This window comes from Prunus mume, unplaced genomic scaffold, assembly GCF_029339155.1.
Source record: "Prunus mume cultivar Tortuosa unplaced genomic scaffold, ASM2933915v1 scaffold18, whole genome shotgun sequence".
Taxonomy (NCBI): domain Eukaryota; kingdom Viridiplantae; phylum Streptophyta; class Magnoliopsida; order Rosales; family Rosaceae; genus Prunus; species Prunus mume.
In genome coordinates, this window is record NW_028296564.1 from 208,860 (window position 1) to 228,455 (window position 19,596).

At 39.3% G+C, this 19,596-nt stretch overlaps 2 protein-coding genes and 1 non-coding gene across 3 annotated transcripts; 1 reads left to right on the top strand and 2 right to left on the bottom strand.

Moving 5' to 3' along the window:
• Positions 1-364: 364 nt before the first annotated feature.
• On the bottom strand, positions 365-5,976 carry LOC103318979 (uncharacterized). Its single transcript, XM_089043701.1, has 2 exons — positions 1,062-5,976; positions 365-729 (listed from the first exon to the last, which is right to left on the bottom strand). Exons 1-2 carry the CDS (start codon positions 5,710-5,712, stop codon positions 365-367), a joined length of 5,016 nt encoding a protein of 1,671 aa, XP_088899827.1. The 5' UTR covers positions 5,713-5,976.
• LOC148914353 (small nucleolar RNA R71) lies at positions 5,111-5,217 on the top strand. Its single transcript, XR_016123095.1, has one exon. It is a non-coding gene; the product is annotated as a small nucleolar RNA R71 (small nucleolar RNA).
• A 10,533-nt stretch (positions 5,977-16,509) lies between the features above and the next one.
• Positions 16,510-19,438, bottom strand: LOC103343343 (uncharacterized). Its single transcript, XM_008247006.2, has 8 exons — positions 18,989-19,438; positions 18,730-18,820; positions 18,487-18,632; positions 18,104-18,347; positions 17,895-17,999; positions 17,605-17,787; positions 17,300-17,504; positions 16,510-17,130 (listed from the first exon to the last, which is right to left on the bottom strand). Exons 1-8 carry the CDS (start codon positions 19,426-19,428, stop codon positions 16,643-16,645), a joined length of 1,902 nt encoding a protein of 633 aa, XP_008245228.2. The 5' UTR covers positions 19,429-19,438; the 3' UTR covers positions 16,510-16,642.
• Positions 19,439-19,596: the final 158 nt, after the last annotated feature.

A 19,596-nucleotide genomic window follows, 5' to 3' on the forward strand; every position in this document is an offset into this window, starting at 1 on the left:
CGAGCCTTATATGGCTGGATTCAGCACGAAAAACTGAAGAAGGCAACGCGGGCCAAATCTTCAATTCTATCACAGATTAAAACAGTATTATCGAAACATAAACACCAATGCTTTGCATGACTCGAAAAAGACTAAAAACGAAAAATGCAAAAAATAAAATGAATGTTACCCACCTCAAACCTAAATGAAACATTGTCCTCAATGTTTAAATAGAAAATAAGAGGCAAGGACAAAGAATAGTAAAATAAATGAACGCAGGGAAACACACAAATAAAAATTAAAAGATAAGGAACGAAGGTACCTAGTTGGGTTGCCTTCCAACAAGCGCTTAGTTTAGAGTCAATAGCCCGACTTTTGGATGCGTTTACTTGGGATCATCGAGTAGGACGGTGCTCTCCTCCTCAAGAAATGCGGCTGTCACATAAGGTTTGAGTCGATGGCCATTAACTTTGAAAGTTGTACCGTCACGATCGTTCTTGATTTCAATTGTCCCATAAGGATACACTGTTAACACCGTGAATGGCCCAGACCAACGAGAGCGAAGTTTCCCAGGAAAAAGTTTCAACCGTGAGTTGTAGAGGAGAACGCTTTGACCCACATAAAATTCCTTCTTCAAGATGTGCTTGTCATGCCACTTCTTTGTACGGTCCTTGTAAATTTTCGCATTCTCATACGATTCATTTCGAAGTTCCTCTAGCTCATTCAATTGTAACTTCCTCTTCTCCCCTGCTGAACTCATGTCAAAATTGAGTGTTTTAATAGCCCAAAACGCTTTATGCTCCAATTCCACGGAAGGTGGCATGCTTTCCCAAAAACAAGTCTATATGGTGACATCCCAATTGGCGCTTTGAACGCCGTTCTATAAGCCCATAGTGCATCATCCAATTTTAATGACCAATCTTTCCTAGAGGCACTCACCGTCTTTTCCAAGATTTTCTTCAATTCCCTATTCGAAACTTCAACTTGCCCACTAGTTTGCGGATGGTAGGGAGTAGACACTTTATGGGTGATGCCATATTTTGCAAGAAGGGAATTAAATTGATGATTGCAAAAATGCGTACCTCCATCACTAATAATTGCACGAGGGACCCCAAATCTTGTAAAAATATTCTTTCGTAGAAATCTGACCACAACCTTGGCGTCATTCGTGGGTAGGGCAGTTGCTTCGACCCATTTGGATACATAATCCACTGCAACCAAAATATACAAATTCCCATATGATGCCGGAAACGGACCCATGAAGTCAATACCCCAAACATCAAACAATTCCACCTCCAAAATATTATTCAAGGGCATTTGGTTTCGACTAGAGATATTTCCTGTACGTTGGCAAGGATCACACCTTGCAACAAAGTCTTGAGCATCTTTAAACAAAGTAGGCCAGAAAAATCCAGATTGTAGAACCTTGGCCGTAGTCTTGGAAGCACCATAATGGCCTCCACATGCCAAAGTATGACAATGCAATAATATGTCAGCCATCTCTGTCTCAGGTACACATCTTCGTATAATTTGGTCAGGACCGTGCTTCCACAAATATGGATCATCCCAATAATAATGTTTAATCAATGATAGGAATTTCTTTTTCTGATAAAAAGACATATGAGGGGGAAGAATACCACAAGCTAGGTAATTTACAAAATCTGCATACCAGGGAGTGATGAATTCTTTCTCAGAGTTGATGGAAAATAATTGCTCATCCGGGAATGTCTCTAGGATAGGCCCAACATCTTCTATAACTTCATCCTCACGGACTAGCCGAGAGAGGTGGTCGGCCACCACATTCTCAGACCCTTTTTTATCTCGAATTTCAATATCAAACTCTTGAAGTAATAAAACCCATCGAATTAGTCTTGGTTTTGCTTCCTTCTTGGCGAGCAAAAATTTTAAAGCTGCATGGTCCGTATACACAATTACCTTCGCACCCAATAGGTAAGAACGAAATTTATCCAATGCAAATACCACTGCTAACAATTCCTTTTCCGTAGTGGCATAGTTCAGTTGAGCATCATTCAATGTACGACTTGCATAGTGAATTACATGTAGTAATTTATTCTTCCTTTGACCCAAGACAGCTCCAATAGCATAATCACTGGCATCACACATAATCTCGAATGGTAATTCCCAATCAGGTGCCATAATGAGTGGTGCAGTGGTGAGCTTTTTCTTCAATAAATTAAATGCCTCCAAACAGTCTGAATCGAAGTTGAATTCAGAATCCTTCAATAACAACTTGCAAAGAGGCTTTGTAATTTTTGAGAAATCCTTAATAAATCGACGATAAAACCCAGCATGTCCCAAGAAGCTTCGAATTCCTTTCACTGTAGAAGGGGGTGGTAGCTTTTCTATGGTCTCAATTTTTGCACGGTCAACCTCAATACCTCTTGCTGAAATTTTATGCCCCAACACAATTCCTTCTTGTACCATAAAATGGCATTTTTCCCAATTGAGAACTAAATTGGTTTCTTCACATCTTGCCAACACCAATGCCAAATTATCCAAACAAGAATCAAAAGATGAACCGAAAACAGAGAAGTCATCCATAAATACCTCAATAAATCGCTCCACCATGTCAGAGAAAATGCTTATCATGCAACGCTGAAAAGTGGCAGGAGCGTTACATAACCCAAAAGGCATACGACGATAGGCAAAAGTGCCAAATGGACATGTGAAGGTCGTTTTTTCTTGGTCTTCAGGCGCGATAGGGATTTGATTATATCCTGAGTATCCGTCTAGGAAACAGTAATAGGCATGCCCAGCAAGTCTTTCTAGCATCTGATCAATAAAAGGCAGTGGGAAGTGATCTTTTCTGGTTGAAGAATTCAATTTCCTGTAATCTATGCAGACTCTCCATCCTGTAACAGTTCTTGTTGGGACTAACTCATTATTTTCATTTTTTACAACAGTCATCCCTCCTTTCTTTGGCACAACCTGTGTAGGACTTACCCAACTACTATCAGATATAGGGTAAATAATACCTGCATCAAGCAATTTTAATACCTCTGCACGAACCACTTCTTTCATGTTGGGGTTCAATCGGCGTTGATGCTCCACAGATGGCTTATGCTCCTCTTCCATTAGTATTCGGTGCATACACATAGAAGGGCTAATACCCTTGATGTCAGCGATTGTCCACCCAATTGCAGTTTTATGTTTTCTCAAAACCCGTAATACTTTTTCTTCTTCAGTTTCACTCAAATTTGCAGCAATAATAACTGGTAAAGTTTCAGAAGTTCCCAAATAAGCATACCTCAAATGTGTTGGCAATGGCTTCAAAGTGAGTGTAGGTGCAGCAATTACAGAAGGTGCAGCCTTAGGAGGTGCTGCTCCTAGTGGTTCGAACTGATTCCTTTGCCTTGGATGGTATGGTTGTGATGCATCCAAATATAAGGCATATTCAGCAACCATGGGGTTGTCATCTTGGGAGGTAGCAGCATGGACCAATGTAGATTCCAATGGATGGCTTGGATTCGCCTTTTTAAATGTGTCTGAAGCAATTTCATCTATTAATTCTATGTGAAAACAATCCTCCGCTTCTCTTGGAAATTTAATTGCTTCAAAAACTTTGAATGTCGCTTGTTCATTCCCAACTCTCAAAGTTAGTAAGCCTTCTTCTACGTCAATCAGAGTGCGTGAAGTAATCAGGAATGGGCGGCCCAAAATTAGCTGCGTGTCAGAATCTTCTTCCATATCCAAAACCAGAAAATCCGCCGGAAATATGAGTGTATCAACCTTTACTAGAACATCTTCTATAATTCCATCTGGGTATGTGATTGACCTGTCCGCCATCTGCAAAGAAACAGTAGTGGGTTTAATTTCACCAATACCAATCTTTTTAGCAACAGATAAAGGTAGTAAGTTAATGCTAGAACCCAAATCACATAAAGCTCTTTCAAAGAAATTATTTCCAATAGTGCATGGAATTTTAAAACTCCCTCTATCTTTTTGTTTTGGTGGAAGCTTCCGTTGTAAGATGGCACTGCACTCTTCTGTTAGTTGGATTTTCTCGTGCTCTCCAAATTTCCTCTTCTTGGAGAGAATGTCTTTCATGAATTTTGCATAACTTGGCATTTGTTCCAAAGCTTCAGCAAAAGGAATGTTGATCTGTAACTTTCTGAACATCTCCAAGAATTTTGCAAACTGCCCATCAACTTTATTTTTTCTCAACCTCTGTGGAAAAGGGATTTGTGGGACATATGGCTTCAATTGAAGAGAAGGAATTGGTATAGAATTTTCTTCTTCTTGGGATTTTTCTGTGGTGGTGATTGGTGGTGAAAATGCATGCCCCATTTCTGCCGCAGACTTCTTAGCTTCTTTTTCTTTCTCTAATGCTTCTTTTTCCAAGTCGATCGCTGTATTTACTTGCTTCCCTTTGCGAAGAGTGATTGCCTTTGCTTGTTCTTGATTTTTCGGGTTAACTTCAGGTTGGCTTGGAAATACTCCTTGGTTTCTTCCACTTATGACATTAGCTAATTGGCCAACTTGCACCTCCAAATTCTGAATAGAAGCTTGCTGATTCTGAAATTGAGTTTTTGTTTCAGTCATGAATTGGGTGGTAGACATAGTCAACTGAGTAAGAGCATCTTCCAAATTTATTTTCTTCTCTTGAGCCGGAAAGCCAGGTGGTGGTCTTTGCACATTCTGAGTATTGCTCCATGAAAAATTTGGATGGTTTCGCCAACCGGGGTTGTATGTATTGGAATAAGGATTATTCCTTTGTCGATTCAATTCTCCAACCTGATTGACTTGCTCAGCAGACGCAAATGGGTTCCCTGTGGTACACTCTGAACTTGGATGAGGGCCTGCACAAAGTTCACAACCAAAATTAGTACTAGTGTTTATAGAATTAACACTTAAAGAATCAACTTTTTTAGTAAGGTTAGAAATTTGTGCTGTTAGCAAAGCCATAGCATCGACTTCCAAGACCCCAGCTGGCTTCAGATTCATTCTCTCACTTGGCCATTGGTAGTTGTTGGATGCCATGGTCTCCAATAATTCAAATGCTTCGGTAGCCGTTTTTGCCATTAAAGCCCCTCCAGCAGCTGCATCAACTAGTGTCCTGCTTGTTTGACTCAACCCATTGTAGAAGGTCTGAACTTGAATCCAGGTTGGTAGCTCATGGTGAGGACACTTGCGCAATAAGTCTTTGAATCGTTCCCAGGCTTCATATAGAGGTTCCTTATCATATTGAGTGAATGACATGATATCTTGTCGGAATTTTGCAGTTTTGGCTGGTGGGAAAAATTTAGCAAGGAATTTCTTAGATAAATCATCCCAAGTACGGATGGAGTCTTGTGGCTGTGACAGTAACCAAAGCTTGGCTTTATCTTTCAAGGAGAAGGGGAATAGCCTTAAACGGATCGCATCGTCAGTTACTCCATTGAACTTGGACGTATCACAAATCTCCAAAAATATCGCAAGATGGATGTTGGGATCTTCATTCGGTAGACCACAAAATACAGATGAATTCTGCAGCATGGTGATCATGGCTGGTTTGATCTCAAAATTGTTGGCTGCAATAGCAGGACGTCGGATCGCTGAGGGAGTTGCCACTGGGGGGCCAAATTCCCCCACGGCTCTTTCTGCTTCCTCCGCCATAGGTGTGGATGGTGGTTCCACCAAAGTGTGCTTTTTGTTTCCTTTGTTCCGCTTATGAAACGTACGTTCGATTTCTGGGTCAAGTGGTATGAGTTCTAGGGTACGAGAACGGTGCATACACGGATCAAAGTACCTGAAACAAAAAGAAGAAATTCAAATTAAACTCAGAATTAAAATATATTGATATTAATAGAAAATAAAACAGTCCCCGGCAGCGGCGCCAAAAACTTGTTGTGAAATTATTGCAAGCGCACAATTCGTACAAGTAATATAGAAATAAGTAGAGTGTCGTTCCCACGAAGACTGTAATTTCCTATTAACTACCAATTATGATTAATTTAGAAGTTTATTTGAACAGTTAATTAAGAAGATTGATTGATTCAAGAAAGCTAAAACAATTATGAAAAATAACAATTTAATTAACGATAGAAAATTAAGATGATGAGACACTAGAGCATCCGATTTCACCATAACCAATTCTACTTAATTCTTATAGCCAATTAACCCTAATTACTATCCCTGTTGACAGTTGGTTTCTCCTAATTCATTCGATATCCCCTCTCGGGCTCAACCAAAAGTATTCTCAATTAACAACCCATTCTCTCTCGAGCAACGGATTTAGAAAACCAAGAACCCATTAAGTTCTATGAGAACCTACAAGAAAACTGCATGAGTCATGTTAGTCCCTCTCGGGCACTCATTCAAGTCATGGTATTTGTTACAAGAAGCAAACACCAAACATCTCCTCTCGGTCTCCGCTTGGATCATCAATTAAATATTAGCTAGATATTTAAATCATTAAGAACAGTAACAAATACTCAACATGGGATAATAATAAGGAATTAATATAACTATAAAAATTGAGTATTCATGGTTAGGCTACATCGTAGCCCTAGCAAGGGAAATTAGTTCATGACAGAAGAAAATATAAACAAGAGAATTATTGTCATAAAACCAATTTGGCCGATGGACTTGATCTTCAGAATCTTCACAGGAACACCTTCAAAAGCTCCTCAAATAATGCAGCAGCAAATTCTTGGCTTCCTCTGATATTTCTCTGGTTGTATGAAAGTTGGTGGAAAAATATGGTAGAGAAAACGATGGTGGAAAAAGATGATACCATGAAGAGATCCTAGGGTGACCTTATATAGTATAAAACAACTAAACCCTACTTCAAAAAGGTCTAGAAAAACTCTCCTAAAGCAAAACAAAATCTCAAACAATTAAGGAAACAAACTAGGAAAGAATCCTTATTTGACTTGGAAACACGTCAGCCAACTTGCACGCACGTTTTGGGGTTGTTCCACTTCCTAGAAAATTCTGGAAAAATATGAGAAACGTAGCTTTATCTCTAAGCTTTCCAAGCATATATTACACACCACTAGGAAAAATCGGAAAGATATTCAAATCTTCACTCTTCCACAGCAGTGCAGTTCTGACGGGATTTCAACTTAGGCTGTCTTGACTTGCAGGTCTGGAGCATTTGGCTTGGTAGAAAATTATGAAACTTTGATACAATGATCTTCAATGTCTTAGCTTTCTTCTACAATTGGTCTTGCACTAAAATGCATTCGAAAAGTTGATTTTCAGTTGAAATCCTTCCAAGAGCGCAGAATAGCTGAAAATAAGGAAAGTAAAGTAATAATACTCTTTTTAATTAACTTTCCCCACAAAACCTACATATAAAAGGTGTAAAAATATAGGAAATAATACACTTATCAGTACAGGGGAATGACGGAGTCAGATTCGGCTTGAACTCCCTTACAGCGGCTGAAAACGGGCGGTTGTTGCCCGATCTCACTCTCTCTCTCTCTCTCTCTCTCACTCCGAGTTCGTTGGAGGAAGAAAAGGAGAAAGAAGAGGAAAGTGGTAAAAATGGGTTTACTCTGGTGTGCATAAATGAGAAGGAAAAGAAGGAAGAAATAATAAATGAAAAAGAAGAAGGAGGAAGTTGGTATCTGGGAAACCACAAATAGCTGTTGGAGCTTATAAATTTGATGTTTGGGCCAGGTTTAATTATTCGGCCGATTCCAGCACTTATCCATGGCACTATAATTAAAGGGGCTAATGTTGAGGCCCAAAAAAATCCATGGTTAAGCACAAATAAGTTTTCGGTCCAATACGATACTATATTAAGAAAAGTCACATATCGGAGTACATGAAGGCTCTTCATATGCAAGTCATAGTCCACGTGCCATGCTAAATAAATAAGTTGCCATGCCAAGGATTGAAATAATATTATAAAATACAAGCCCATGCTAAACTAAGTACCGTGTCCCACTTCAAGGACGATAAAATTGAAGCACGTCAAGCGACATGCCACGCCAAGTAAGGAATTATTATTCCGCACCCAATCATGCCACAAGTTTAAGTGGGCCCCAAGCCACTTAAATACCCGGGGCTTGCTTGAGTACGTTGTGGTATGGATGGTAGTAAATTGTCATGAGGACTATTGATGGGCCGAGAAATGGAAGTTCTAGGTTTCTTGGGAGCCTCGGAACTCAAGCCCATTTCTTAGGCCCAAACACATGGGTGAGCACAAGAGAGAAAATAACCCAACCAAAATAACCCAACCAAAAAAGCCCAACGTTTAATAGAAAATAGCCCACTTACTTAAAAAACCAACTTGGCCCATACAATTAACCATAATAAGCTACAAGGCCCCAACACCTAGTTGAAGGAACAAAAGCCACGAAGGGGAGGTCTGAAGGTTCATTGAATAAAGCTGCTGGGAGGTTCCAGCACATGGGTGGAGCAAGTTTCAAGCAAAAACATTCAAGGAACCAAAGGATATTAGCGCGCAAGCTGCCAGAAGCACCCTTCAAACCAGCATGTATATCCATTTGTTTTCCTTCATCAGATCTAGCCATGGAAGGAGGAAGGAAAGAAGAAGAAAAATAGCAAAGAATGGAAGTTTCCCACTGAAACAGCTGCGGGAAAGGAGCCTTGAGCTCCCCAAAATTCCTGATTTTGTGCAAATAGGCAGAGAAAATTTCACCAAGATAGGAAAAGTCAAGGGAGGAGAGGAGAAAGGAAGGGAAAAGCTTGGCCAAAATTGGGAAGAAACCATTAGGGTTTCTTGGGAAGAGATGGTTTCCAGCGGCTATAAAATAAGGCCTCTTTTACCCAACACAACCAACCCACATCCAGAGAGCAAGCTTTCTCTCTTAATTGCAAAACCCAGCAATTTCGTACACTATTCACCCTTTTTACCCATTTTTCCTCTTCTGGCAGCCCACTTTCACATCTGACAGAATTTTTGTCAAGCTGCGGAAAGAACATTGTTCTTTCTTTCTATCTTTCAACCAAATCTTCTTGCAAACCTTTTCTTTCTTACCTTAACACTCCCCTTTTTCCCCAAGAAATCATAATTTCCTCTTCAATGCTAAACTCATGTTGATTTTGCTTCCATGCCACAAGCCTCTCATGCCAAGCTAGAAAATTTATCTGTAAGCATTAAAAAATCATCTGTAAGTTGTTGTTGTTTCAGTTGGTGAAGGTAACCAAGATGCATCCTAAGGCTCTACTGCCCTTTCAAAGCATTATTGGGGCTTGATTTTCTAACTCAGACACATGAGACAATTTCATCAATCTGCCTTTTACGGCAGCCCAGCCCATTTACAACCGCCGGAAGAAAAAGTCCCCTACAATAGTCAAAGAGAATTCAATTCATTAGTTTGTCTCATATTCTTTTCCTTGGGTGTATTGTTGAATAAGCGATGAACCTATGAGTCTTTGGATGTGAGTGTGGCATCATTGTCATTAATAGGCATGGGTAGGCTAAATTAAATTTTAGGCTGATAAAATAACCATTCACATGGGCTATAGCCCAGGTTAGTCCCTTCTAGGGACCATCCCAACTTGAAACTGTGTTTATTTGGGGATCCCTCAAATGCTATTGCAGTTCCAAATTGTAGAGATAATGGATCTTATTATAGTGGATTTAAGGTCAATGTTAACTTCGTGCTACCATTGCACAATAACAATGATGGCGGGGTGCCCGCCAATTGCAGACATAATAGAGTACAATCACAGTGCTAAAGCCTAGTAACAATAGAGTGCCTTTACTGGGTGCAATGAAGTTACAATGGGGTAGAATCAAAGTGTATTAGTAACAGTTGGGTGTTATTGCCTTATCACTCAAACAATTTGATTATATATCAGGCATGTTCACTTCGTCCACAATGCCTAGGGAGCTTCTTGCGCGATCAAAACGTAAATATGTAATAAAAGTTGGGTGTTATTGCATTGTCACTCTCGAATGACTAAATTTTGAGATGTCTCTTAGTAATGACTTCTTGCGAAATTTGGAATAGAGTACGGAATAGCATAATATGTTCTATGTAAGACATAAAGTATAAAGTGGTTCAAGCACAGTAACAATGAAAATGGTTCCTTCTTTAGTGCGATTATATGAACCAATGCTTGAACCAAAATACGTTATTGCTATGGGAGCATGTACAATTACAGAGGGGATGTTCAGTACCAATTCTTAACACTTTGATCATATCAGTCTCGTTCGCCTGGTTGATGGAGACTATGGAGTTTCTTCATCAACTACTGTTGGATTAAATCCAAAGACGGACAACAATCTAAACAATAAACACAATTTTTAATTTCTAATGTCATTTTTCTTATACTGCCACTCATTGTAAATTCCTTCTAATTATTATTTTTTTTCTGTTATTTGTCCACGTATATATCATTTGAAAATGTTTTGTTTTGTTCACGAAATAATAGAGCATTCGAAAGATAACAGTATATATATAAAGCAAAAGGCAAAAAATAGTAAAACATTCAAAATACGAGAAAATGCCCTTGGTTAATGTAAACATTAAGAATTGAAATTATTAATTAAAAGAGGATAATATGGTAACTTCACACTTTTTCATATTAAAAAAATTAAAATTAAAAGAAAAATCAAATAATGGATCCTATTTTTATGGAACACAACTACCCGTTATCTTTTTTAATTCTAAAATAAATTTTTAAAATTTTTTTTTAAAAAAAAGCATCTTCCAAGCACGGAAGCGAGTGCGGAGAGGCTAGTATATATAAGCATGAGGAAGAAGTGCTTTATGAACCCAGCTCATTGTGTTATGTATTTTCAATTGGAAAGTGGCTTTGTGAGCATGATAACATGCATGCGAATCTTGAATTTTTTATTTTTTATTTTTTATTTTAAATTAAAAAATAAAGTATCACTAGATTTAAATTTAAATTATAGCTCAGGATTCTAAATAAATATATAAATGCAAGCTATAAAGCTCCAATAAACACTCCTAGAGCCGTTTTCACTTTGAGGGGGGAGGGCCACTATTCTTCCTCCCCTCTCCCCTCTTCTCTTCCTCCTTTCTCCTCTTCCCCCATTTTCAAAAACAAAGGTTTTCCCTATTTGTCTTTGTTTTATTATGATTTTCCTCCAACCATCACAAGTGGCTACGTCTCGGCTTGAGCTTTTCATTTCTCCTTTATGGGAGTTTTATTTGTAATGTTATGACTTTATTTTTTTCAAACTTTATCTCTTTTTTATTATTCTTTCATTATTATGGCTCATGGTTCTTTATTTAAAATGGTTGTTTCCAACAACCTATTATTTATCTTGACCACACAATATTATTTTATAATATGTTGCTCCATACTCTCAACGGCTGGATATGCAGATTGCATATACCTTCTTATTTTATTCTCTTGATCAAAGTATTTGATCTTTCCTCTTTGAAACTTGTTTTCATCAAAGTCTATTTAAACAATACTTGTCTCTGATCAAAGGTGACCATAAAGGAAAATAGGTGCTGCACTTTCCTTTGAAATATGAAGCAGACCATTCATTCATGAAGGAAAAACATAAAATGCACGTACATTTAAAATCTTATGCAATCATGTTTATAGTTTTTGGAAAAACAATTCTAATTTTCTATTGAGCATTCAAAGATAATTTTTATTACTTCAGCCATTGTGATTTAATTGAGAGCATGGTTATGATTGCATAATTCATTGAAGAACTCCAAATTAAATCACATTGATTTCGGCTGAAGTTTCATTGTTTCATTATTATTGTTATTTTGATTTAGATTATATGCTTCAAGTTCATTACTTCTAGTTTAATCATCACAACACACTTAGGTTCATTTGTCTAGCTCAATCATACTTTGTGATTGAGACAAATGAATCAATGAAACCCACATCATACATCAAACTACATGCAACTTGAGCTTGGTGCTGCAGAGAAAATTTGCTGCTAAGAGATAAAGAAAAGGTGTTTGTTGAAAGGTTGGATTGTAGCTGCCTATACGTTATAGATAAGCTAAGTCTTCTTTCATTTTTCTTGTATTTCTTAATTGAGTAGATTGGATCTCTTCTACCTTAGTGCCCCCAGTTTTTCCCTTTGTTGGGTTTTCTGGGTCAACAATTCTCGTGTGTTATTTATATTTTGTTGTTACTACATTTAATTTATTAACCACGAAATTGTTTGTATTTGTGCTTGTGTGCTTTTAAAGAACGTAATTTTTGAAAGGGTAGTCTTTTTCTCACCTACTTTACCCCCACTCTGTAGGCTTTTAGAGCTTAGTGCCTGATTTTACACACGAGCACCAAAATCTAATGCTAGTGCAAACTCACATATATCGTAGCAACTCCATGCCACAAAGAAACTATTTCAATTATAAACAAAAGTCACCTACAACTATTATATTAGCCTTATTTATGGGCTTTACAAGGCTTGGGCACCAAGGTTACTTGGTTCAAAAGTAAACTAATTATCTATAAGATCACACATAAATAATAAAAGATATTCTACAACTACCTAAATAAGAAAATAATAATATCTCATGAAATAACTAATTAAATGATAAATATCTATCCTGATCCACCTCTTATACTCCTGCATCACAAACCCTCTCACTCTCTCTAACCCAAATCCCTCTCTCCCTCTATCTAAACCCGAACCCTCTCTTGCTTTCTCTTATCTGAAACCCTCTAATCCTAAACCCTTTCACGCCCGCACCCTCTAGGGAAGCCTCTCATGCTATTGCAGTTCCAAATTGTAGAGATAATGGATGTTATTATAGTGAATTTTAGGTCAATGTCAACTTCATACTACCATTGCACAATAACAATGATGGTGGGGTGCCCGCTAATTGCAAAGACATAATAGAGTACAGTCACAATGCTAAAGCCTAGGGTACAATGAAGTCACAATGGGGTAGAATCAAAGTGTATTAGTAACAGTTGGGTGTTATTGCATTATCACTCATACAATTTGATTATTTATCAGGCATGTTCACTTAGTCCACGGTGACTAGGGAGCTTCTTGTGCAATCAAAATGCAAAAATATGTAATAATAATTGGGGGTTATTGCATTCTCACTCAAACACTTTGATCATATCAGTCTCGTTCTCCTGATCGATAGGGACTATGAAGTTTCTTAGTCAACTACTGTTTGATTAAATCCAAAGATGGACAACAGTCTAAACAATAATGTCACATCACAAGCAACTTCCCAATAGGTCACCCGTTCTAGGATTGCTCTAATCCTAACTCGCTTATACTGCCACTCATTGTATAAATTCCTTCTTATTATTTATTTTTTCTGTTATTTATCCACGTATATATCGTTTGAGAATGTTTTTTTTGTTCTCGAAGTATTAGAGCATTTGAAAGAGAACAGTATATATATGCATGAGGGAAAAATGCTTTATGAACCCATCTCATTGTGTTATGTATTTTCAATTGGAAAGTGGCTTTGTGCACATGATAGCATGCATGTGAATCTTGAATTTTTTTATTTTTTATTTTAAATTGAAAAATGAAGTACCACTAGATTTAAATTTAAATTCTAGCTCTGGATCCTAAATAAATATATAAATGCGAGATGTAAAGCTCCAATAAACACTCCTAGAGCCGTTTTCACTTTGAGGGGGTAGGGCCACTATTCTTCCTCCCCTCTCCCCTCTCCCCTCTTCTCTTCCTCCCTTCTCCTCTTCCCCCATTTTCAAAGACAAAGGTGATGGACTGCCCGAATTTCCTGAACCGAGATTTAACCTCAAGGAGACCGCATCACACCCACGCTGGGTTTACTTTAAATCTACGCCTCTTTACCATAGAGGATTAAGGGCACGAGACTTTCACAAATTTCGCAGAGTCTCCCAGTAAATTGAACATTTCCCCAAAATTCCCACCTGCACAAAACACATTTATAACCCAACCGGCAGCATGCACAATATAATCTCATGCAATTACGTAAATGGCCTCCGGTCTTCAAATGATTCTAGCAAAACTGTCCACAAAGTTTTTAAAATAACTTAATGCATCAAACATGCATATAACAAATTCAAAATATAATCATGCACCCCTTCACTCACTCAGTCTCCAGGACAAATCTCAATTCAACCAAGTTTCAGGACCAACAACAAGGTCCGAACCAATCTCAATAAGACCACCTAAGTGGTCTAATCTGTGGCAGCACCTAGTAACTTCAGGCGCCTACGCACTTACTGAGGATCAAGCCACACGTAGCTCTTTCCTATCTATCCTGGCTCCTAATATCAAATAAACCATTACAGCCATACAATTTCATATTCTAGGATTTATCCATCACAACTCACCAATCACATCTTCCTCATACGTCGGACGCACCCGCCACGTGATGGGGTCCACAACACGCCGGCTAATCCAAAGACGCGCGGCGACCACACTGGGTCCGGTACATTCTCACCAGCCCTCACACAACCATATCTCCCCTCATACGCCGGGACGCACCCGCCACGTAGGGGTCCGCATCAACACGCCGCTAATCCAAAGACGCGCGGCGACTCACACCGGGCCCGCTACATTCTCACCACCCTCAACATGATCACAATATGGGGTACGTGGGTAGTGCGTATAGCAATGTAAGCTAACATTCAATCGCTTTATTTACCTTTATACATCCACACAATTAAATATATAACATATAATTTCTACTACTAAATAAACCTCAACCCTGGTATAGCATCTGATAATTTCGCAATTTAAATCATATAATAATATTCTAAATTCGCATATAAACCATTTAACTCAACAACGCTCAACACCTGTCACTAAGGTCATTCTAACCCTCTTGGGATGATAGAACTACAACAAAAGTCTAGCAGTCAACCTAGGGTCAAACTACCCCAAACTTGGTCAAACAGGCCCGCGGGGCCCACGACCTCCAAATTATGATCCGAAAGTTCCTATAAGTTCTACAGGCTCTAGGACACACGTCCTGCAAGTTTGGTCCAGATCGGACGGTCGGATCGCTCACGATCGCACGATCGGACGGTCACTAAAACCCTAACCCTAGGGTTGGCATTTCTGAGTATCCGGGACTCCATTTTACGATCCGTCAAATCCTACATGATCCTGGTAATACCTATATCAACATATTATAACTTCAGGACCATCCAACGGTCCAAACCTAGCGAACCCGGAAAATGTGCGATATGCGATATCCGTTCGGAACTCTAACGGTATCCAAAATGAGATCCGAACACACCTGCGCCGTGACATCGAGAGGATCACAAAGTGGGACAAAATGCCCCTCAGCCTACACGCGCCGCCACACGCGGCAGCGTGGGTGTCCAAAGCGATACCCATCGCCGAAAAACTTCCAAATCGTGAGCCAAGACTCCTACCCTAGGTAATACACCTAATTTGGAGTCACTTTTGTTCTTGGACATACCCCAAAAATTGACCGGAAGTGGCCGGAATCGCGATCGCAAAACCGGCCGAATTTCAATCCGTAGATCGAGCTACTTAGCCTCAAAATTTATGAAATCCTACCCAACCATCAGCTAGAGCTCGGAAAATAGGTGAGAATCCATACCTCACTTGCCGGAATCGGTGGCGGACGACGGAGAACGGCCGGTGAAGTTTCGCTAAACCGGCGGTTTTCGATTTTCCGTGAAATCCCGGCTGGCGGCGAGACCCGGCTGGGGTAGGAAGAGGACGGCGGCCCGTCATTTTGGTACCGCCCTCAACTTTGGTGGCGGACGAGAGCGCGGCCCATTAAAACGAAACCGAGGAGAGAAAGGGAGACGCAGAGAGAGAGAGAGAGAGAGAGAGAGAGAGAGAGAGAGAGAGAGAGAGAGAGAGAGAGACAGGGCAATTCCGTCTTTTAACCAAAAATTCATTTTCCAAATATTTACGATTATGCCACTCGAGCTTCATTTGACCATATCTCTCTCGTTACAACTCCGATTCGAGCCCACTACGTGTCTACGGACTCATCTCACCGTGCTCTACGCAACAGTACAACCGAATTCCAAAATTCCTTCCGCTAATAAAATGACTAAAATACCCCTATCCCACTGGGTAATTTCTCAATTCCACTTAAATAAATTAAAACATGGGATAAATTTGGGGTCGGGGTGTTACAAAAGGTTTTCCCTATTTGTCTTCATTTTGTTATGATTTTCCTCCAACCATCACAGACGGCTGCATTTCAGCGTGAGCTTATCATTTCTCCTTTATGAGAGTTTTTGTATTGTTATGGCTTTTTTTTTCAAGCTTCATCACTTTTTGATTATTTTGAGTTTGCAATCTTAGTTGGGATGCCTATAACAGCGTTTCTCAAATCATGCGTGATCGTTAGTCGAAGCTCACTAGATTGTCTTAATTTTGATATTAGATCGCTTTGTTATTGCAATGGCCCTTTGTGGCTGATTTGTATTGGCCATTTATATCTAGTAATATTTTTGGCTGAATTATAAATCCAATCCTAGAATTTCCCAACAACAAAAATTTCACGTTTTATTTGGACCAGTACAGTACTCAACAATATTTGTTCATTTTAGCTGCTTGCTTGTGCGATTTCAACCAACGATTGATATTGATAAGTTTTTTTATATATATAAATAATAAATACTGGCATAGCACATGTCGAACAGAAATGAAGGATCTTAAATATACAGAATCTTATTTATAAAGTATCTCAAAAAACATAAATTATAGAGTTATCAAAATGCAAACTAACTCCGTAAAAGACTAGGAAATGAAAGAGGGACTAGAAGTATACTAAATTGACTACAACTGCTTAACAGAATCAGTTGTAAGTCCAAAATCAAAGGGAAATAGGGGATCATAATGAGCATCGCCAACATTCATAGGGAGCTGATCCACTGTCTTGAACCAAGTTCTAGGCAGCTTCCCACTGAATCCATAATCACCAAACAAAACATCGCTAACTCCTTGTCCTTCAGTTCCAGGTAGCCATGCAGCCACAAGAGCATCCATCGACAAAACGTAGGGCTCAATGACAACGGGACGGCCAGAGACAACGACAACAACGCACTTCACCGCGCCACAGACATTGGTGAGGGTCTGTGGACCTGGCTCTGCAATTGTCAAGTTCAAACTATCCCCCTTGGTCTCGGCATAGGGTTGCTCTCCAACGACAACAATGGCGTAGGAGAAGTTGTTGGACTTGAGAAAGTCGGCATCAGGGTTTTCACTGAATACAATTTCTGTGCTGGGATCAACTGCAGCTGTGATGGCACTGAGGATGGTGGTTCCTGAACACAAAGTACAGTAATTAAGTTAATTGAGAGAAATTGTGGTTGAGTTAAATTAAGCACAAATTCACAACAATCAAGAATATATGCAACGGAATTGTAGCTCAAGTGGTTCTCGAATCTCGATTGTATCAAGAAAGAAAAAAAAAGACATTAAGAAGATACCAACCAGCAGTGTAGTTGTTGCCACTAACTCCTTGCCAAGTGAGACTCCAACCACCACATTGATAGCCCAAGTTGTTGGCATGGGTTCCAGCAACTAGTATCCTTTTTGTCTTCTTAGGGAGTGGTAGGACTGGTGTATCTGCATTTTCTCCGTTCTTCAACAGGACAAGTGACTTCCTCACTGCTTCTCTTGCCAAATCTCTGTGAGCCTGCATGTTATATATAACATACATATATATAAGATATTTTATGAATTGCTTTAATTACTCATATTTTAGAAGATTTAGTATAGGAGATCAAATTAGCGACCTGGCTTCCAAGCTTGTCAACAAAGCTCTCATCTGCCAAAGGGTTCTCAAACAGACCCATCGCGAACTTGACTCTCAGAATTCTCCTAACTGCGTCGTCAATACGGCTCATGGGGATACGTTTGTTGTTGACATGGTCGGTTACAATGCCAATGAACTCGGTATGATTGAAGGGAACCATGACCTAAACAACACCAACAAGCAGTTTCAATATCAGAAAAATGAACCCCTTCAAATATTAATACCAATATTCTGTACTGACAACATATAACCAAGATAGCAACTAATTACCATGTCAATGCCAGCTTGAACACCAGCAAGAACCGCTTCTGGGTAATTCGAATGGAGCGGATAGTTAATTTTGTCGACACCCTGCCAGTCGGAGATGACAAAGCCCTGAAATTTGAACAATGACAAGGTTAGTCCTGCTAATTCATTCATGTCCGGGTATCGAATAATTTGAATTTTGAACCAACTAATTTACAGTTTGATTGTTTTACCCTGAACTTAAGGGTGTCCTTGAGAAATTTGGTGACAAGCTCATGGTGAGCATGCATCTTCTTTCCATTCAAACTTGAATAGGAGACCATGATAGTGGACACACCCTTGATGATAGAATGGTAGTAAGCAGGCATGTGAATGCTCAACAATCCATGCCTATCAATCACGGTGTTGTTCTCATTTATACCCCTGGTTGTGCCACCATCTCCAACAAAGTGCTTTGCACAGGCTGCTACCTTATCCCTATATCACAAATAAAAGGTTTTTGAGATAAGAAAAGAGAAACTGGAAGTACTAGGATCAGTTGAATTTTTTTGTAATCGAACACGATGACTAAAAACATCTTCGAAATCATCACGACATTATTTTTCTAAGCACTTACTTTCCACCCACATAAGGAACGCCCTTCCGGGAACCAGCCGGAATTTCGCCTTGCAATCCGAGTATGACATCAGTCATTTGTATTACAACTGCAGGATCTTCGCTGTAGCTCTCGTAGCACCTACCCCATCTCGGATCTCTGCAGACCTATTGTACATTTAAGATTATTAATCAGTGATCAGTATTAAAAGAACATATATCGCACGCAAAAACTGTTCAATTATTGGATATATATATAGCATACCGCAATGCATGGTGCAAACGCATAATTAATGCCAGTAGCTCTAACTTCAAGTGCAGTTGCAGCACCAATCTTCTTCACAAGCTCCGGATCCCTGGAAGATATTGGAAAATTTTCATACAAATTAAACAACATTAATATAGATATAAAGATAGAATTCTGTGTTTTTAATCCTAATTTATAACAACTTCAGTTATATCTACTCATGAATTATCTGTTTTTAATCCTGTTTAGCCATATCTTTCAGAGAATCACTTATTACCTGGTGGCTCCAAGACCAACATTATGTGGGAAAATAGTGGCCTTATAAACATTGTTGTGCCCATGAACAGCATCAATGCCATAAATCATAGGGATCCCAAGCCGGCTCGAAAGTGCACCCTTTTGAAACTCATTGAACATGTTGATCCAATCCTGTGGACTAGCCTGCTCACGTGGCACACTCCCTCCGCCACTCAAAACACTGCCTAATGAGAAGTCCCTCATGATCTCAGCTGTGACATTGGCACGGTCCAGCTGCATCATCTGCCCGATCTTTTCTTCAAGCGTCATTTGACCCATCAAGTCCTTAATTCGCCTATTTAGTGGCTGCTTAGGGTCCTTGTATGCCATGTATTCTGCTCCTGTTTGTGCCATGGCTCCCCAGCAGCATAACCACAGAAGTCCTACTAAGAGGCCTGATGAACTTGGTCTTACCATCATTCAAATCTAGTCAAACCTGCACCAAAAATCATAATATTAGCTACATTGCTCATGCTATAGTCAAAATAAAAACCCTAAACAAGAGGGAAAAAAAACACAAAAACGAGGCGAATTCCGAGAATGCAGACCTTGATCAATAGAGAAGGAGATACCAATGTAAGATTGGCT

Bases quoted from the DNA above. Each gene is read 5' to 3' on its own strand.
- LOC103343343 (XM_008247006.2), bottom strand. From the start codon at position 19,428: ATGATGGTAAGACCAAGTTCATCAGGCCTCTTAGTAGGACTTCTGTGG. The intron at 17,505-17,604 runs GTCGCTAATTTG...TATAACATGCAG, and splicing joins TTGACAAGCTTGGAAGCCAG to GCTCACAGAGATTTGGCAAG. The intron at 17,131-17,299 runs GTTGGTATCTTC...CTTTGTGTTCAG, and splicing joins TGGCAACAACTACACTGCTG to GAACCACCATCCTCAGTGCC.
- LOC103318979 (XM_089043701.1), bottom strand. From the start codon at position 5,712: ATGCACCGTTCTCGTACCCTAGAACTCATACCACTTGACCCAGAAATC. The intron at 730-1,061 runs GTACGCATTTTT...ACATGAGTTCAG, and splicing joins TGCAATTATTAGTGATGGAG to CAGGGGAGAAGAGGAAGTTA.